The sequence below is a fragment of the Cygnus atratus genome, chromosome 2, assembly GCF_013377495.2.
Source record: "Cygnus atratus isolate AKBS03 ecotype Queensland, Australia chromosome 2, CAtr_DNAZoo_HiC_assembly, whole genome shotgun sequence".
Taxonomy (NCBI): Eukaryota; Metazoa; Chordata; class Aves; order Anseriformes; family Anatidae; genus Cygnus; species Cygnus atratus.
In genome coordinates this window covers 125,712,070-125,729,113 of record NC_066363.1, presented here as the reverse complement: position 1 = coordinate 125,729,113, position 17,044 = coordinate 125,712,070, and the positions used below count along the sequence as shown (strand labels likewise).

Sequence of the window (17,044 nt, the reverse complement as noted above, 5' to 3'; positions counted from 1 at the left end):
ACAGAATTGACTTGCTCTAAATTTTTCTTCAGTGTGTATTTTTCAGTTGTTTGTTCTCAATGTTATTTTGGAATGGGATGAGGGCAAGGGCTTTAGGTAAGTCACCAAGCTAGAGCCTGCGTCATTAAAATGCTGCTATATCTGGAGATACAGCTAATACTGCAGATGGAAAGTTAAAGCACATTAATGTGTGATTTCCTTTTTTTTTTTTTAATAGTCCACACAAATTTAGGGTTTGTATAACTTACATACATTTTTAATTAAATGATTTAATTAATTGTAATTAATTTTAATTAATTTAATTAATTAATTATAGCTTGACCAGGAAGAGGCTCATTTTATTTATTTATTTATTGGTCAGAGATTCAGGTGCAATAGATACATGCCTGGAAGTAAAGCACTGCTCTAATTCCTGAATCTTCATATCATTAGGACACCCTTTCAACAGCCATCAACTTGTGGGGCTCAATTTATAGGGAATTGAGCTGTAATGCAACTATATGGACAGAGAAAGATGTAAATCAAATATACAACCAACTACACAGTTTACATAAGGCAGCTGGAGGGGGAAAAAAAAAAAAAAAAAAGCCTTTTAATTGGTCGAGTAGGTTACCAAACATTGGAGGATGGGATGGTGTAGAAATATTTTAAGCCAACAGTAAAAAGGGTTATTATTTTCTTAATAATTAAGGTAGTTGTCTATATAATAGTAAAATTGCTTTTGTGCTGTTTAAGCTTTAAGAAATTAGAAACTGGAATTGAAAGAATAACTATCAATGAAGTAAAACAAATGCCCTTAGAATTGGAATTAGACCCAATGAAGAGTTGGGGAGGCTTGCTATGATAAATTAATTACTGCTCAGTTGCTGAAGCCAGTAAAGAATTACTAAAACATGCCAAAATCATCATCAAGTAAAATACAAGGGGCAAGAGTGGATGAAGGTATAGCTGTGATCTGTGTTCAGTCAGGCACTAGGGTCCTTCTGCCACATCCTTGGATTAAAAATTAATGGTGAGACAGAAGATCTCAAATAGGGGAGTGTGGAAGTCAAGAAACACTCTGTCCAGAGTCTTGATCTGTCCAGGGCATCTTGTCTGCAGCCTCACCCTGTCTTCTGAAGCAATAGCCATGGTGTAACCCGCAAGGTGAATTAGTTCTTGCGCTGAAGAAAGCAGAATTCAGACCAGCCTCGAGTGGCTGCCTGGCCGCATGCATGTAGCAGGTACCCACGACTCACATCCTGCTAGCTGTCTTTGGCATAGCGTCTCCAAGTGTATACAAACCCTGCATGCACTTTGCAGGGCTGCAGTTCACATCAGCAGAGGCTGTCACTTTGCTGCTCTGTGTCCGCTCCTCTAACTATAGCGATACACTGCTGCTGCTCTGACCTGATCTAAATTGCAGTTCCCATTATTCGACATCAGAAGGCATCACGATAAGCATATCCCTGCAGTATCCTTCTCTTCCCTCTTTGCCTCCAGGAGCAGAAATGAGCAGCCTTTTCCACCTGCAGGAAGCCATAGCTAGCATAGCTAGTGGTCTGAATCACAGGTGACACAAGGTGTTCTTTCTGGCACATAGCCCAGTGAAGCAGGAGAGTGGGTGAGATAAGAAATAGGTGATATGGCACCAAGCCACTTCCATGCTGCAGCGGTTGTCAGTATAAGCACTGGGGCACAGGGAGCCCACTGGTACCAAGCTGGGTGCTGGGGGCTGCTGCAGAACTGCAGGTGGGTGCTGTCTGGGATGCTGTGGCATTTGGAGGGTTGGGGGTCTGCTTGCAGGTGTAACCTGTGTGGGAGGCACAGCACGTCAAGTCTGGAGTAAAAAAGAGGTCGAGTGGGAGTAAGAGCAGTGGAATCATAAAATCACAGAATGGCTTCGGTTGGAAGGGAACTTAAATATCATCTAATTTCAGCCCCTCTGCCATGGGCAGGGACACCTCCCACCAGACCAGGTTGCCCAAAGTCCCATCCAGGCTGGCCTTGAACACCTCCAGGGCTGGGCATCCACAGCTTCTCTGGGTAACTTGTGCCAGTGCCTCGCCACTCGCTGAGTGAATAATTTCTTCCTAATGTCTAATCTAAATCTATTCTCTTTTAGTTTAAAACCATTCCCCCTTGTCCTATCATTATCTACCCGAATAAAGAGTCCCTCTCTTTAAGTATTGAAAGGCCATAATGAGTTCTCCCCAGAGCCTTCTCTTCTCCAGGCTGAACATCCCCAGCTCTCTCAGCTTTTCTTCATAGGAGAGCTGCTCCAGCCCTCTGATCAACTTTGTGGCCCTCCTCTGGACCCGCTCTAACAGCCCCACATCCTTCTTGTGCTGGGGGCCCCAGACCTGGATGCAGCACTCCACGTGGGGCCTCACAAAGGCAGAGCAGAGGGGGACAATCACCTCCCTCGCCCTGCTGGCCACCCCTCTGGTGATGCAGCCCAGGATGCAGCTGGCCTTCTGGGCTGCAAGCACGCACTGCTGGCTCACATTGAGCCTTTTGTCCACCAGAACCCCCAAGGCCTTCTCTGCAGGGCTGCTCTCAATGAGTTTTTCTCCCAGTCTGTGCTCATGTCTGGGATTGCCCTGACCCAGGTGCAACACCCTGCACTTGGACTTGTGCAAAAGAGCTTGTGTCCTCGTCTGGGGAGCAGAGAGGGAAACGAGAGTGCTGGGGATGCCATTTTTTATAAAGAATTCTCAATCAGTCCCAGGAAATCACTTCTGTGTTAGGCCACTTATGCTGAGTGCTGTGCAGGCAAGCCTGCAGGGCTGTCCCTTGGTGCTTGTCTTTACTACGCATCCCTGCATCAGCATGGAAAAGGAATACCTCTCACATCTTTAAGGGGAGGGAGGCAGATAGCCTGCTGAGAATATTTTCTGGACCACACCAATCCCAAATGAAAACCTGTGCAGCACTTTAGTAGCCAAAAAGATGCCGCAGACACACATGGGTGGCAGGTCACTGCTGTTGACTCTGATGGTTGGGTGAAGGTGGGAGGCTGGAGGGAGCTGCAGGCTCTGGGTGGGTCTGGGGGACACCCATGAGGTGCCTCCGAGCCAGACACTAAGTGCCAGCAGCCGTGGGAGCTGCTCCCAGCAGGGCACAGCAAGCCCCAGCCTCATGGTAGCCTCATTTACCCTCTTTGGGAATGGAAGTCACCAGCAATTAACTGCAAAATTGCCCTAACTGTGGTGCAAACCCTCTCCTTCTGTGCTCTGTGTCACCAGGCTTCTACAAAAAGAAATATTTTAATTTCTCTCTGGGCAGGTCTACAAGAGCAGAAATTGGGCAAAGAAACCAATTCAACTGATGATGAGAATTTTAAGTTCCCACATTTTCTTTGTCTTCATTTCTATGAATCTCTGACGCAAGCAAACCCCCTTCTTCCCCTCCAAGCCCATTTTCTTCCCATGCTGTGACACCTGGGTACAGGGGAGCCAGGGGAGTCCACAATACCTGGCAGCACTCTGTTTCTAAGGGAAATCAAACTTTTTCTCTGTCATCAGAGCTCACAGGCTTCATCCTGTAAACCTGATTAACTACGGCACTTCTTTTATACCACTGGTGCTGCATCAATAAAAACAGGATAAATTGCCTGCCCAAAACTACTCCCTAAAGCAACACAGTATCAGTTCTGCCTTATAAATAGAAGTTCGGCACAACAGAGAGAAAGTAGAAAACATGGACAACAAAAGAATCAGGCTAAGAGACTATCTCAAGTAAGCTTCAGGAGGCTGCATTCTTACCTCCTCCCTAAGCCTAGCGTGCGTATTGGCTGCCCCTGGTGTATTCGGTTACTTTTGTCTTGCAAAACGGAAAGTTAGGATGGGGAATGTGGTCGTAGGTGAGAGAATTAGTCCCATGCATTTAATGCAAAGCACGGCAGTGTTCAGGCTCACGTTCTGGGATAAAGCTGGGCTGGGCTGACTGTGGAAGAGGACCTGGGAGCTGGATGGAGCAGTGCTGGGTCCCCTCAGCTGGGCTGTGTGGTTGTGTTTGCTTGCTTAGTGCTTATGTGCTAAGGGAAAAGTTGAGGGGAGCTTCAAAACCAACAATTTTGGTAGGTAGGAACCATCGTTTTTGGTAGGTAAGAACTACAGTGCCCAAGATCCTGCTCTCTGGACACCCTCGTTCCCCTGGGAAGTTGGTTATTCTTTCTCAAACTCTCTATTTCAAAGTATTTCACCCAGACAAGACATTAGGACTTGGAGGATGGCTTCACCTTCTGTTAGCACAGTCAGTGACTGCCACGGTCTCTGTGCCAGTGGCTGCTTCAGGTGATTCCTGACAAATCCCTTCTTCGGGAAGAAGGCAGTGTTTTACCCAGGAATACATAGTTATGGGGTGTTTTTTTTATTATTATTTATTTATTTATTTATTTATTTTTGCACACGATAACCACTCAAACGGCATTTAAACGTGCTGCTTTGCTCTGAGCCAGACCTGTGGCTGCAAGCCCCCCAGGCTCTGCAGCACACCCCACGCCTGCCCATGGACGTGGCGAGGACCTTCCCGGGCAGGGGGGACCCGTTTTTGGAGCTGTTCCCTGACCTCCCACACCAAACCCACTCCCGCACACCGACGCGCTCCGCTGGGGCTGCGGGGCCGGGAGGGAACCGGGGGGGGCTTTTTTGGGCTGCACCAAGGCCAGCATCGCCCCCACCGTGTCAGACGGCTCTAGCTCGGGGGGGCTGAGGGCAGAGGAGGGCCCGACAGCCCGGGGGTCCCCCCCTCCGCCCCCTGCGCCGGCCGGAGCAGCCGCGGCTCCTCCCCGGGCTGGGGGCGCCCGTCGGGGCAGGCTCCCCCGCCCACCCCCGGGGCTCCGCGACCCCCGGGGCGGGCCGCCCCCCACCCTCCCGCCCTCCCTCCCCTGCCCGGGCCCATATAGCCGCGGGGGGCCGGCGACCGCCAGCCCCCTCGCCCCGACGGCGCCGGGCGGCGGCTCCCTCGCCTCCATCCCGCTCCCGGCCCTGCCCCGCAGCACCCGGGGGGCTCCCCCTGAACCCCCACCCCCCAGCAGCCGCAGCCCCTCCGGCATGGCGCTGTCCCTGGCCGGCGAGCCGGGCCCCACGACGGCCGGAGACGCTCTGGCGATGAGCCCCGCCGGGCTGGCCGCCTACTACCCGCCTTTCCTGCCCCCCGCGCAGTACTTCGAGGCGACCCCCGACTTCTTGGAGCCCCTCAAGCCTCTGGGCAGGCTGCTCCCCTCCTCGCCTCCCTTACCCCCCTTCAGCATCCCCGCTTTCCTCAGCCAGCCGGCCGCGCTGCCCGGAGAGCCCATCCCCAGCCTTCCCCTACCCCCTTACTCCAAACCGCCGCCCCCTTCGGCCCCCTCGGTCCCCTCGGAGGGGTCCCCCCCGGGGCCGGGCACCCCTCGCCGGGCAGCCCGGCCGCCGGGGGGCGGCGAGGCGGCGGGGCAGAGCCGCAGCTACCGCTTCACCGAGGAGGAGCTCAACGCCGTGCTGTACGGGGCGCTCCGCAGCAGCCAGCTGGCCGGCAGCCTGCACGCCATCTCGGGGCTCAGGGTGCCCCCCGGCAGCCCGGGTAAGGGTGGCCCCGCTGGGCGGCGGGGACCGTCCGACCCCTCGGAGGGGAAGGGGCGGGGGGCAGGAGCCGCTGAAGAAGGGGTCCCTCTGCTCTCCGCAGGTGCTGCCCACTCCTCGTCGGCCCCGCCGCCGCCCGACAGGGACTCGCTGCAGCTGCCCGAAGGTAGGGGAAGCCCCCCCCGAGCCCCCCTCGCCGCGCCGCGGCTCAGCCCTTCTCAGCCCGGCCTGTCCCCCCCACCCCGCAGGGCTGGCGGTGCTGCGGGTGGCCTACGGGGACCTCGCCCACCTCGGAGTCTTCTGCACGGACCCCATCCCCAAAGGAGTCCGCTTCGGCCCTTTCCAAGGCAAAGTGGTCAACACCACCGAGATCAAGACTTACGACGACAACTCGCTGATGTGGGAGGTAGAGCCGGGGGCGGGGGGGGGGGGGGGGGGGGGGGGGTTGGGGGCTCCCCCTCCGCCCGGAGCCTCGGCCCTGGCTGGGTGGTGGGGTGGGAGCAAGCGGGACGCCCCTTGGCAGCTGATCCGCTTCTCTCTGCCCTGCAGATCTTCGAGTACGGGCAGCTGAGCCACTTCATAGACGGCAAGGGCGCCTCTGGCAACTGGATGTCCCTGGTGAACTGCGCCAGGTTCCCCGAGGAGCAGAACTTGACGGCGATCCAGTGCCAGGGGCAGATCTTCTATGAGAGCTGCAAGGAAATCTTGCCGAAGGAGGAGCTGCTGGTGTGGTACGGGGACTGCTACGTGCAGTTCCTGGGCATCCCCATCAGCCTGAAGGGCATGCCGGAGGGGATGAGACCCCCGCCGCACCCCGAAGGTGAGCCGGGAGCAGCCCCTCGAGGGGCACAGCCCTTTATTCCCATGGACCGTGTCTGGCCACCATCGGACTCCCGTTAGGGGGGGAGGTAAAGGACTGCTGGCATCGCCTTTTTTTTTTCTTTTTTTTTTATTATTATTTTTTTATTTCTTTTTCACCTGCCTCTTGCTCTGAACATCTCCCCGGCCCCGTGGTGGCAGGGCGAGCGCCCAGGGATGCTGTGGGGTGGCAGTGCCGGTCCCTCATAGCCTCCAGCATCCCAAAACAGCAGCTTCCCCTGGGCACCGGCGAGCCTGGGGCTTTGCACCAAGTGTTGCTGCCAGTTCGGAGCAAAAGGCAGGCAGGCACCCCTTTCTGCCCCGGCAGCTTGCTCCCGATTTGTGTGTCCCCTGGGAACAAAAAGTGTGTATGTGTGATTGTAAAACATCTGGTGCCTTTTGGGGAGCGGCAAAGAGCGAGGGGCTGAGCTTCCCTTGGCTCCCCAGCAGTCCTGCTTTTGAGGGGGACAGTATTTTTCGAGGAGAGGGGCTTTTTCGGGCATTCCTGGTTGGGTCCTGTTTTAATGCTACGATTGGGCACTCTTAACTTGTTGACATTTTCACGCGATTAACACTCCTGGTAAACGGCAGGGTGAAGTCGTTCCGATCCGATAATGTTGCTATTCCTTGCAAAAGAAATACCAAATGTACTTATTCGGGGAGAAATGTACTTGTAATGTGCAGAAAGTGTGACGCTCTTCTAAGCAAAACTTAGGATTGAGAAAAGATTTTGTGCAAATACAGCAAAGCTGGAGCGGTTGGGAGGATGCTGGGTGCAGCAAAGGGGAGAGACATTTGGCAAATTGGCATGGAAAAGGGCATGGACATTTCTATAGGTGTTTTCTTAAGGTTCCTGGTCCTGATAGCTGGTAGATCCCTGTTTTTTGGTTTGTTTTTGTTTGCTTTTTTCAAGGTTTAAGTTACTTTGCTACCTTTAATTAAAGGCAGAAAAGGATGTGTTAAACGATTGAAAAATTTCCTGCATTGTTCCTAAATTCAGCGGTTAAGAACAATTTAAAATACAAAAGAAAACCAAATAAACAAGGTTCTGTTTGATAGCATTTTGAAACCGACAGAGGAGGTGGGCAGACTTATTATTCTTTTTGGGACGGGAAGCGCGATGGGACGGGCAGTATCGCTAAGCACCTGGCAATGTTTCCCCGCGGAGGCAGCTTTTTGCATTGCAGGAATCTGCATTGCTTTTCTGTACAATCTTCTCGCTGCTTAGGGAGACGAGGATGAAATCGTGTCTTTGCTGAAGTCAGTAGCTAAACAAAATAATTTCACTGGGCTCGGGGCTCTTGTTTGCTCCCCTCCGTTAGAAAGGAAATAGATGGGCAAGGGGAGCGTTGAGTTTGCTTGAGATGCAACTTGCATTTTGTTAATTATAATGTTTAAAGCATTCTGGCAGTATTACCCTTCCGGGGGCTTACAGTTGTCGGTCGGTCACCAGCTCTGAAAAGGCAGCAGGTTAGAAATTCATCCCCCTTGCTGCGGTGTAACGGGGCGCTGGCACTCTCCCTTCAGACGCCGGGGAGAGCTTCAAGTGCGAGCGGTGCGGGAAGGTCTTCGCCTACAAGTACTACCGGGACAAGCACCTCAAGTACACCCGCTGTGTGGACCAGGGGGACAGGAAATTTCCTTGCCACCTTTGTAGCCGATCCTTTGAAAAAAGGGACAGGCTGAGGATCCATATTCTCCACGTTCACGAGAAGCACAGACCTCACAAGGTGAGCCTGCTCCTGGCTGTCCGCAGCTCCCAGATCTGCTGGGGTGAGTAATTAAGGAGGTTTTTTGGCCGAGGTAAGATGCTGCTTTTCCCCCACTCTTGGCAGTTCTGCCTGTGAAGGACTGAGGCTGTTGGACACAGCAGGAGTTAAAAGTTTCACGCTCACCTTGGAGCAGATTTTCAATTGACAGAAGCAAGTCCGTGCTGAGATATTTGCCTCAGCCCCTCCAAACAACTCTCCGTAACACTGGTTTCCTCCAGGAGCCCTGGGAAGGGAAAATTAAGCTTTCCTAGAGGCTTGGGAAGGGCAAGTCACGGTGCCTGAAATGGCACAGTTAAATTAGTCTTGAAAATCCTCCAAATACCTATTTTATAGAACATCTTGGAATAAAGTGGATTTTTCAGGAAAAGGTTTTGCAACTAAACTAGCAATATTATAATGTCAGAATATGGATTTAGTAGCAGGTTTAAAATATGTTTCTATTAAATTTGAGGTATAATGATTATAGAAAATGTGAGATTTGAAATATGTATTTTTTCCTTTCCCTTCCCTTCCCATAGGAAAGAACTATTTTAGAACAACAGGACGATAAACTTGTTCTGAATAGATATTGCATTTAAATGGGAATAGATCAACTTAAAAAGCAGGGACAAAACGATCAGTAAAAATTCCTTTAAGACTGGTCATAGCTTAGTTTATTTTCAACTTAAGAATGCTCATGTCTTTCAAAACAGTTGTAAGAGGAAGTTATTTATGGTTTTGTACAAATTCCACCAGAGTCCATGCAAGTCTCTCAGTTGGCTTCAGCACCCTCAGAACTGGGCTTTGTTCTGCTGCTGGCAGCATCGGACAGAGGCAGCAGCAGCTCATCCCATCAGAAGGGCTGTTTGTTTTACTGCTCTAAGGAGAGGCACTTCTGAAAGATCAAGCTGGAGGCTAAGTGCTGCCACTGACCTGCCATTTCTGAATGATTATTCTAAGGGGTCCCCGTAAAGCATCTGCTGGGAAATAGTTTGTCTATCTTATTTGTTGAGTTAAAAAAAAAAAAAAAAAAAAGGCAACTGAAGCTTTAATTACATTTTTAAGATAAATGGGAATTTTACAGAAATTTTGGGGTTTTAATTATTGGTTAGTATGTTAATGTTCTGAAGAAAGACAATTGTAATGGAGCTATTTTAACCATACACACAAAAAAGCTTTTGAAATTTTGCATGATTTCCCTTTTTTAAAAGAATCCTTTCTTAAAAAATACATTAAAATTCTGACTATATTTCAGATTTGTTCCTCCTTAAATTACTGATATGTTTGTATGTGAATATACATAGCAAAATATACACAGTCATCCCCATAGCTAATCGTTCCTTACAGCTGTGCTGTTGTGTGCTTCCTTTTAACTTTCTTGCTTGTTTTTCAGTGCTCGGTGTGCGGGAAGAGCTTCTCTCAGTCCTCCAGCCTGAACAAACACATGAGGGTTCACTCTGGGGAGCGCCCCTACAAATGCGTCTACTGCAACAAGGTCGGGCAACTCCCCAGTTCACACCGGGTCCCAGCCTGTCCCACTGTCTGCTGTCTACTGTGCCCAGCAGCATGCCGGGTGGTGTCTCTTGTCAGGCTCCATCATCTTTTTCTATCTAAGAAATCAGGAAATGGCTTCTCTTTCGGTTGCTATCAAGATGAGCGGGTGCATATTTAGGCGCAGTTGTGAGTTGTGGTGGGAGTAAGGGATGAAGTGAGAGGGTTGTGTCAGACGGAAATGGTCTCCAGTTGCACCAGGGGAGGCTTAGATTGGACATCAGGAAGAATTTCATAATGGAACAAGTGGTTAGGCATTGGGACGGGCTGCCCAGGGAAGTGGTGGTTGCCAGCCCTGGAGGTATTTAAGAGACTTACAGGCATGGCACTAAGGGACATGATTTGGCAGCAGACTCAGTAGTGCTAGGTTGATGGTTGGACTTAATCATCTTACGGGTCTTTTCCAACCAAAATGATTCTATGAAAGTCCCAATTCTGGAATCATGTTCTTTATACAAAAATGCTTTTAATTCATACAAATGGTTGAGACTGAAAAATCAGGGTCAGGTCTCTGTGCTTCTGCTTTCCCTCTGATGCAGAATTTTTGTTAATTACCAGCTCAGAGAGCTGCTGCAAGAATAATGTCTAGGAATACTTAAGAATATTTCAGTTTCCATCCTAGGCATTCAGCTGGTAAAATATTCCCCGTTTTCATCAAATAGTTTTTGATCTTACTGACACTGCTTCTGGAGTGTGGTGGGCAGGTTTGGCCCAAGAACTGAACCTTCAGAATATGAATTTGTGCATGCTTACCTTGAAGTAACAGGGCAATTTATAGGAATAGTACTGTAGCAGGGCACAAAGGCTTCGTTTCGAAAAGAAATTGAGTAAAGCCACACAGCTCTGATTAAAAATTTTCTCAGCTGCTTCTGCTCCTCACACCAGGGATGATTCAGGTGATCCTGAGCAGACAGTAGATATGCATACTGATTTTGGATGGGTGCTGGGATGGCTCCATGTGCTATGTGCTGCCCTGGTGTCCATGCCATGCAGAAGCACTAAAGTGTGCAGTAAGGTGCTCCTGATTTTGTAGACAGAAATGTCTTGTTTATGGCAGGATTAACACATAGCTGAAGTGCCTTATAGTAAGGAACCTTAAAAGTTTCTTTTTTTCCTTTTTTAATATTTCCTAGACATCCTGAACACTCGTAGGCAGAGTTTAGGAAGTCCTTTAATCTTCTGATCATAGAAACAGATTGGAGAGCTTTACAGGTTGCTGTGTGAACAGATCCCTCTAGGATATATGGTACCTGAGATGTGTTGCTCTTTGCTGTGAAAACTTGTGATGGTTCAACAACATAACAGCACTAAAGAGGCTCTGTGGGTTATGGGTGACAACTTTGCCTGCCTGCTACACCAGTGCACACCATTTCAGCTTATAGCGTAGCATTTTTTTCTCATGTTGCTGGCAGTAGCAGGGGTAGTAGCCACAGCGATTTCGTGTGGTCTGCAAATAGTAAAAGGCCTGGAAATGCCTCTATTGGGGGAGGCGGGGGAATAAATAAATAAATAAATAAATGAGGACTATTTAGCAACGTATGTCTGCTTAAGTCTTAGGGAGAGGGTTTTCTCCCCAAATGCAGAAAATTTTGAGGGGGGCAAAGTGAAGCAAGGGGGGAGAAATGGGCTGGAGAGGAAAGCCCAGAAAAGGCATGCTGGATCAAATGAATGAATTCTGGCAGCTGAATTCCAAGTCAGTATATGTGAGCATGAAAGGGTTTAACTTTGAAAATAAACACTGCAGGGAAAAAATGCATTATCTTTCCCCTATACAAAGGAACTGCAAAGCTAATTAGGACAGTATTGACTTGACTTCTCATCCTTCGACACGTAGAAGATATTTACTGGTGTCTGTGGTGAGAAATCTTTCTCTGGTCTAACTCCATGGACTTAGCCATATCTTTATAGCTGGATGTGACAGCTGTTACTCGTTCAGGTTCCTTGTTGCTGGGAGCTTCTTTTTTACTCCTTTTCTTTCCTTTTCTTTCCTTTTCTTTCCTTTTCTTTCCTTTTCTTTCCTTTTCTTTCCTTTTCTTTCCTTTTCTTTCCTTTTCTTTCCTTTTCTTTCCTTTTCTTTTCTATTTCTTTCTTTTTCTTTTTTCTTTTTCCTGATGATGTCAGCTATCTGAGGACTTCTTTTCAGGCTCTGCAGTGCTTCTGACAGGCTCTGGGTTACCTGAAAATGGGAATTAGCTATGAGAAAATAGAGCCCTCTAAACATTCTCCTGCTTTCCCACCCCACCCTGCTGTGTTTCAGGCATTCACAGCCTCCAGCATCCTGCGCACGCACATCCGCCAGCACTCTGGAGAGAAGCCCTTCAAGTGCAAGCACTGCGGCAAAGCCTTCGCCTCGCACGCCGCCCACGACAGCCACATGCGGCGCACGCACAGCAGGGACAAGGGCGGCACTTGCTCGCTGTGCGGCCAGCACTTCCCCGAGCAGGAGGATTACCACTTCCACATGAAGAGCCATGCTGCTCATTAGTCAAAGGTGGATGGGTCCTGTGCCAGCTTCGTGTGTGTATTTGTGTATGTGCATGTGTGTTGGGTGTGTGCACACCACAGGAGGTGACATTTACCCTCGCGATGTGGGTCCCAAGCTCCTCTCTAAGTGCAGGGCACTGGCTTATCTTACTGGGTACCCTGGCTCCACGCTGGGGTGAACTCCAACATGCACTAACCCTTCCTCCCCTTCCTGCGCTCTCATTTTCACAGCCAGGAGTGAATGCCACCTCCCACGAACCTTTTATGTGTGAATATCACTGTGATAGACGTTGCCATACCTCTAATGCGTCAGTCTACGGACTGCCTGCTGCTGTCCATGCCAAAGCTCATGTAAGGGACTTATTTAGCAAGTGTGTTTACCAAAGCCAATTTTGTCTGTTTGTTTCAGCACATGAGCAGGTGTAGGGCCTATTTCCCCATATTATGGAAGTTCCTTAATGACTCCCTAATTAAATGCAAATGTGGTGGGAGCAGCGCAGGGTTATTTAGATCTGTTTGGCCACAGAGCCAGGTGAGCTGACCACAGGGAACTCCAGGACAGTGACATTGCTCTGGGGATAGTGACACCACTTCAGGTCAGTGACACCAACCCTTCCTCAGCCTGTCCTAGCTGCAGAAGTGGTACGGGGAAGACCAAACCTGAAGCTGTTCCCAAGCACCAGTGAGCTCCTAGGTGGGTCACCAGCACTCTAGCAGCCTCAGAGAGGCTTTGCACTGAGCTCAGCACAGGCCAGGAGTTGACATGATCCCACCCATGTGCTCTTCTGTCTGAGTCTCAAGGCACAAAGGTTTTTAAATCAACTCTGTGGTACTGCCATTTAGGAAGGGGGAAAACTTTACCCTAATCTTCAATTTAAGATATGATATGTATGATGGACAGTCCCAAGACTTCTCAACTCCAAAAGATTTCTGCATGTGAAATTCCCTCCCCGGACCATGGGAATGTCTTCTCATTTGTGGGAAGGCTGGAAGACCTCACCCTCCTTTTCTCACTGGCCAGGCGATATGCAAGCAGGTCAGAACTGATGTGTGCAGGCTTTCTATTGATTTCTTTTTCATAAAGAGGAAGTCTTTGCTTATGAAAATGGCATTTGCTTTCTATAAAAAGGCCACTCTTAGCTATGGATGAATATTTAATCTAGGACCCTAAAACTGGTTTTCTTTTGCACTCTGACTTGGAGACTTGGAATTGGTATTCCAAGTTAGACATCCTGTCCTTTCATACCAACAAACTGACCCAGATGAAAAGAAATAACTTTGGTGTAAAATCCTAACTGATTAGACCCCAATTTTTACAAAAGATTTCCATAATAATCAAGAATCTTTAACAATGTGTCATTCCCTGGCAATGTGAAAGCTCACATGGAGGTCTGTGCTGATGGACCACGGTGTATAGGGAGTGTCACGACTGGTGCAGAGGCCTCTATCTGTTACTGCATGAGCATTGTGGTGGGCAGGGGTTTTCGTCTGCGAGGGGTTCCTGTGTCATTGGGATTTCGTTGCATCCAGGAGGGGTAATAGAAGCCCTTGCTGGAGCTGATTCATTAATGCAGATGGTTTGATGTCATTGGGATGATAAAGTTCTCTTTTAATATCCTAGATCAGCTAGGATTAATGAGGACTTTGAGCATAAGTACAGAAGATAAAAATGTATTTTGTGCCTAACAACTTTAATATCTCCTTAAATACAGTATAAAACTAGAAAAAAGTGTTACTTGCACATTTAATTATATCTTGCAGATACTGTATCTATAAATATATATATATATAATATTGATTTGCACTAATTTTTACATGGTTTATTGTACCTCAAGTTTCTTTGTCCTCATTATTTTCATGGTGAAAATATGAAAAAAAATATAGAACCACTTACTTGTTAGTAAAATATCAAGACCCAGCACTGGGGCAGCATATGAATAAGCAAGTATAGCTTGCAGACCTGAATCTTAATTACAGCTGCCTGCCCACAAGGAGGTGTTTTTTCCCATGCATACAGAACCCCAGCCAACAGAAATGTGAATTCTGTGTGTGAAGCTGTTGCTGGTTCAGCCCCATAAATAATCCTGGATTTGGTGAAATCATCAGCTGCTTAATCATCAGCTTGCTTGTAATGAAGCAAGTTATGACTAGGAATGGGTTAGGAGTGCCACGACATGCAGTTAGCTTCACATGTAGGTAATCTTGTTGTTTCTTGTGAATGAGGGTTATTTAATGAAGTGGTGCATCTTCTGTAGTGCTTTTAGCTGTGCGCATTTTCTTCTGCATAAAGAAGCCCCACATATCTTGTCCTTAAATATTAGCACTCTTCTACAGTATTGTGTGATGAGTTGTCTGTAAAGGAGCATGTGAAGGGTTTCACTTGTACTTGTGGCTGAAGGTAGTGGTTGTCTTGCACATTAAACTTGTACGTGTAAATGTTTTATTCTAATTATTGAGGCTATTACTTTGAGATTCACAGAAAGGATGAAAATAAATTATTTAACAGAATCATGGAATCATTTGAGGCTCTGGTATACATGAATGGGGTGCAAGCTGTTTCTGCCTAGTGCATTGGAGTTGTATATTTGAGGTACTAAAAAACGGATAAAGGGTGTTTCCCATGTTATTTGTAAGTCATTACAGCATCAAACTCTCTCGCTGGGAATTAACAGTCCTCCCTGCTGGGTAGCAGCTGACTGCGACAGGAGCCAAACACAGCCAGTGCCTTGATGGATCGGGCCATAAGTGCCCTCATAGATGATGAGAACTGAGGCCATTCACTTTTGGACCGAGTTCACTCCCACTTGGAAGCGACATGACTAATCTGGATGGAGCAATAAAAAAAAAAATGCATTTAACTGCCCCACAGCATCCTGGTCTGAATAGAGAGCCCCAGCTGTGCCTGCTGCTCCCCTCAGGTGGCACGGGGCTGGGGGCAGCAGGGGTGCACTTGGCCAGCACACTTCACAGCCCTGCAGGGAAACATCGAGCAGTGGGATCGAAGCTGTATTCTGCAAGGAAAACGCAGTGACTGTCGGTGCAAACACACTTATGTTCTTGCCAGACAGGGTTTCAGAGATCAGATTTAGATTAGGGGATGCCTCTGTACACGTGTCCTGTTGGCATCCCATGAGCTGATATTTTCCTCCCGAGGGATTTCAGTGATAGAAACACATTTACGTGCACCTTCGGTGGTAATGCTGCCAGCAGCCTGGTGAACAAACAGCTCTGGCTGGCTCAGGCAGGATTTCAGGTATTTATACCCATGCACAAGAAGGAGGAGGCAGGAGGGAGGGGATACGTGTATGCCTGTGCACAGCGCGCTTTTTGCCTGGCAGCTGCCCAGGATAGATGCAGCACACAGCCGCTTGCACAGGGTTGGTTTGAAGAAGGGAGCACCCCCTGAGCCAAGGCAAAGGAGAGCAGGAGCTGTGCCTGACACTGCACCCTGCCTCCCCTTTCTCTTGGCTAAATGGTCCCGCCAAGGGGGACAGCAAGCGAATCATTGGGGTGAATCAGACACAAGGTGGTTCTAAGTGCTTTGCATTAACTTTCGGGGTCTTTTAAATGTTAAACGGAAAGTGATCTAAATAGAAACCAGGGGATGAGGGCAATCTCGCCTATTTTGTTGGGCTGGTGGGAGAGAGATGAGCGTGTGTGAGGATGACTCCTGAAAAGCCGCCCGGTGAATGACAATGGTGAGACCAAAACAAAAAGGTGGTCCCACAGCTCAGGCTGGCAAGTGCAAAGCAACAAAGGCCTGTCCAGTGACATCTGCTGCCCCCAGCACCTCCCCAGTGTTCAAACACCTCAGCCCCATCCCCCTGCCCCTCTCCTGCTGCTCCCCCTGAGGGAGCCGGGAAGAGGGAGGTGGTTACCCAGCCGGGGCAGGCGAGGAGCAGCCTCAGTGCATTGCTCAGTGCACTGACGAGAATGGCACAAGCAAATAGCAGTTAGTCCATTAAATGGGGGAGGTCATTCACTAGGGAAGCTCTGACTGGCAGCTCTATCCTCCAGGAAGAGGTGTCTCAGGGTACCTAAAGAAGTGCCTGCAGTGCCTAAAAGAGGCCTACACGAAAGCTGGGGAGGGACTCTGTGTCACGGGGTGTAGAGATAGAACAAGGGGGAATGGTTTTAAACTAAAAGAGGGAAGATTTAGAATAGATATAAGGAAGAAAATCTTCACTCAGAGGGTGATGAGGCACTGGCACAGGCTGCCCAGAGAAGCTGTGGATGCCCCATCCCTGCAGGTGTTCAAGGCCAGGCTGGATGGGGCTTTGGGCAACCTGGTCTGGTGGGAGGTGTCCCTGCCTATGGCAGGGGTTACTGGGTGGTCTTTAGTGTCCCTTCCAACCCAAGCTATTCCGTGATTCTAGGGTCCCCAGCCTCACATGTGGCAACACAGGGTGTGCTGGGGTCTGGTTTACACTCATGGACACAATCACTGTCACTTTTTTTCCTCTCTCCCCATACCTACGTATCCTTTTACAGTGTCTCTAAATGCACATTCTGTAGGGTGTCAGGCTTTGCTCTCTGCTTTCCTTCTTTTTTGACCTCACGTGAAACGCTTATGTCTGTGTTTTCAGGGTGTTTGACTAAAGCTTTAGAAAGGACAGACCTCTGTAGGTGAATGCCTTTTCTGAAAAGCCAATCTATTCAATGTGTTGGCACCTGAAACTACCGGGCAGCACTGTAGGAGAGTACTAGGGCACCTCTGCCTGTCCTACAGTCTCAGTCCCAGCCACTCACTGCACTGGGCAGCTTGTGCTGTAGTGGCTGCCTGGAAGCCCAGCCTGGCTGCATTGCAGCAGTGCAAAACTCAGCTTCAGTTCACGGGGCTAACCTCTGGCTAGCCAA

The 17,044-nt window shown here is 49.1% G+C and overlaps 1 protein-coding gene across 1 annotated transcript; it reads left to right on the top strand.

Annotated features, from left to right (window-relative positions):
- The first annotated feature begins 5,036 nt into the window (after positions 1 to 5,036).
- On the top strand, positions 5,037 to 12,188 carry PRDM14 (PR/SET domain 14). Its single transcript, XM_050708740.1, is given in 7 exon segments — positions 5,037 to 5,585; positions 5,588 to 5,782; positions 5,785 to 5,949; positions 6,093 to 6,363; positions 7,929 to 8,131; positions 9,546 to 9,647; positions 11,961 to 12,188. Coding segments are annotated over 7 exon segments (1,713 nt in total).
- The last annotated feature ends 4,856 nt before the right edge of the window (positions 12,189 to 17,044 follow it).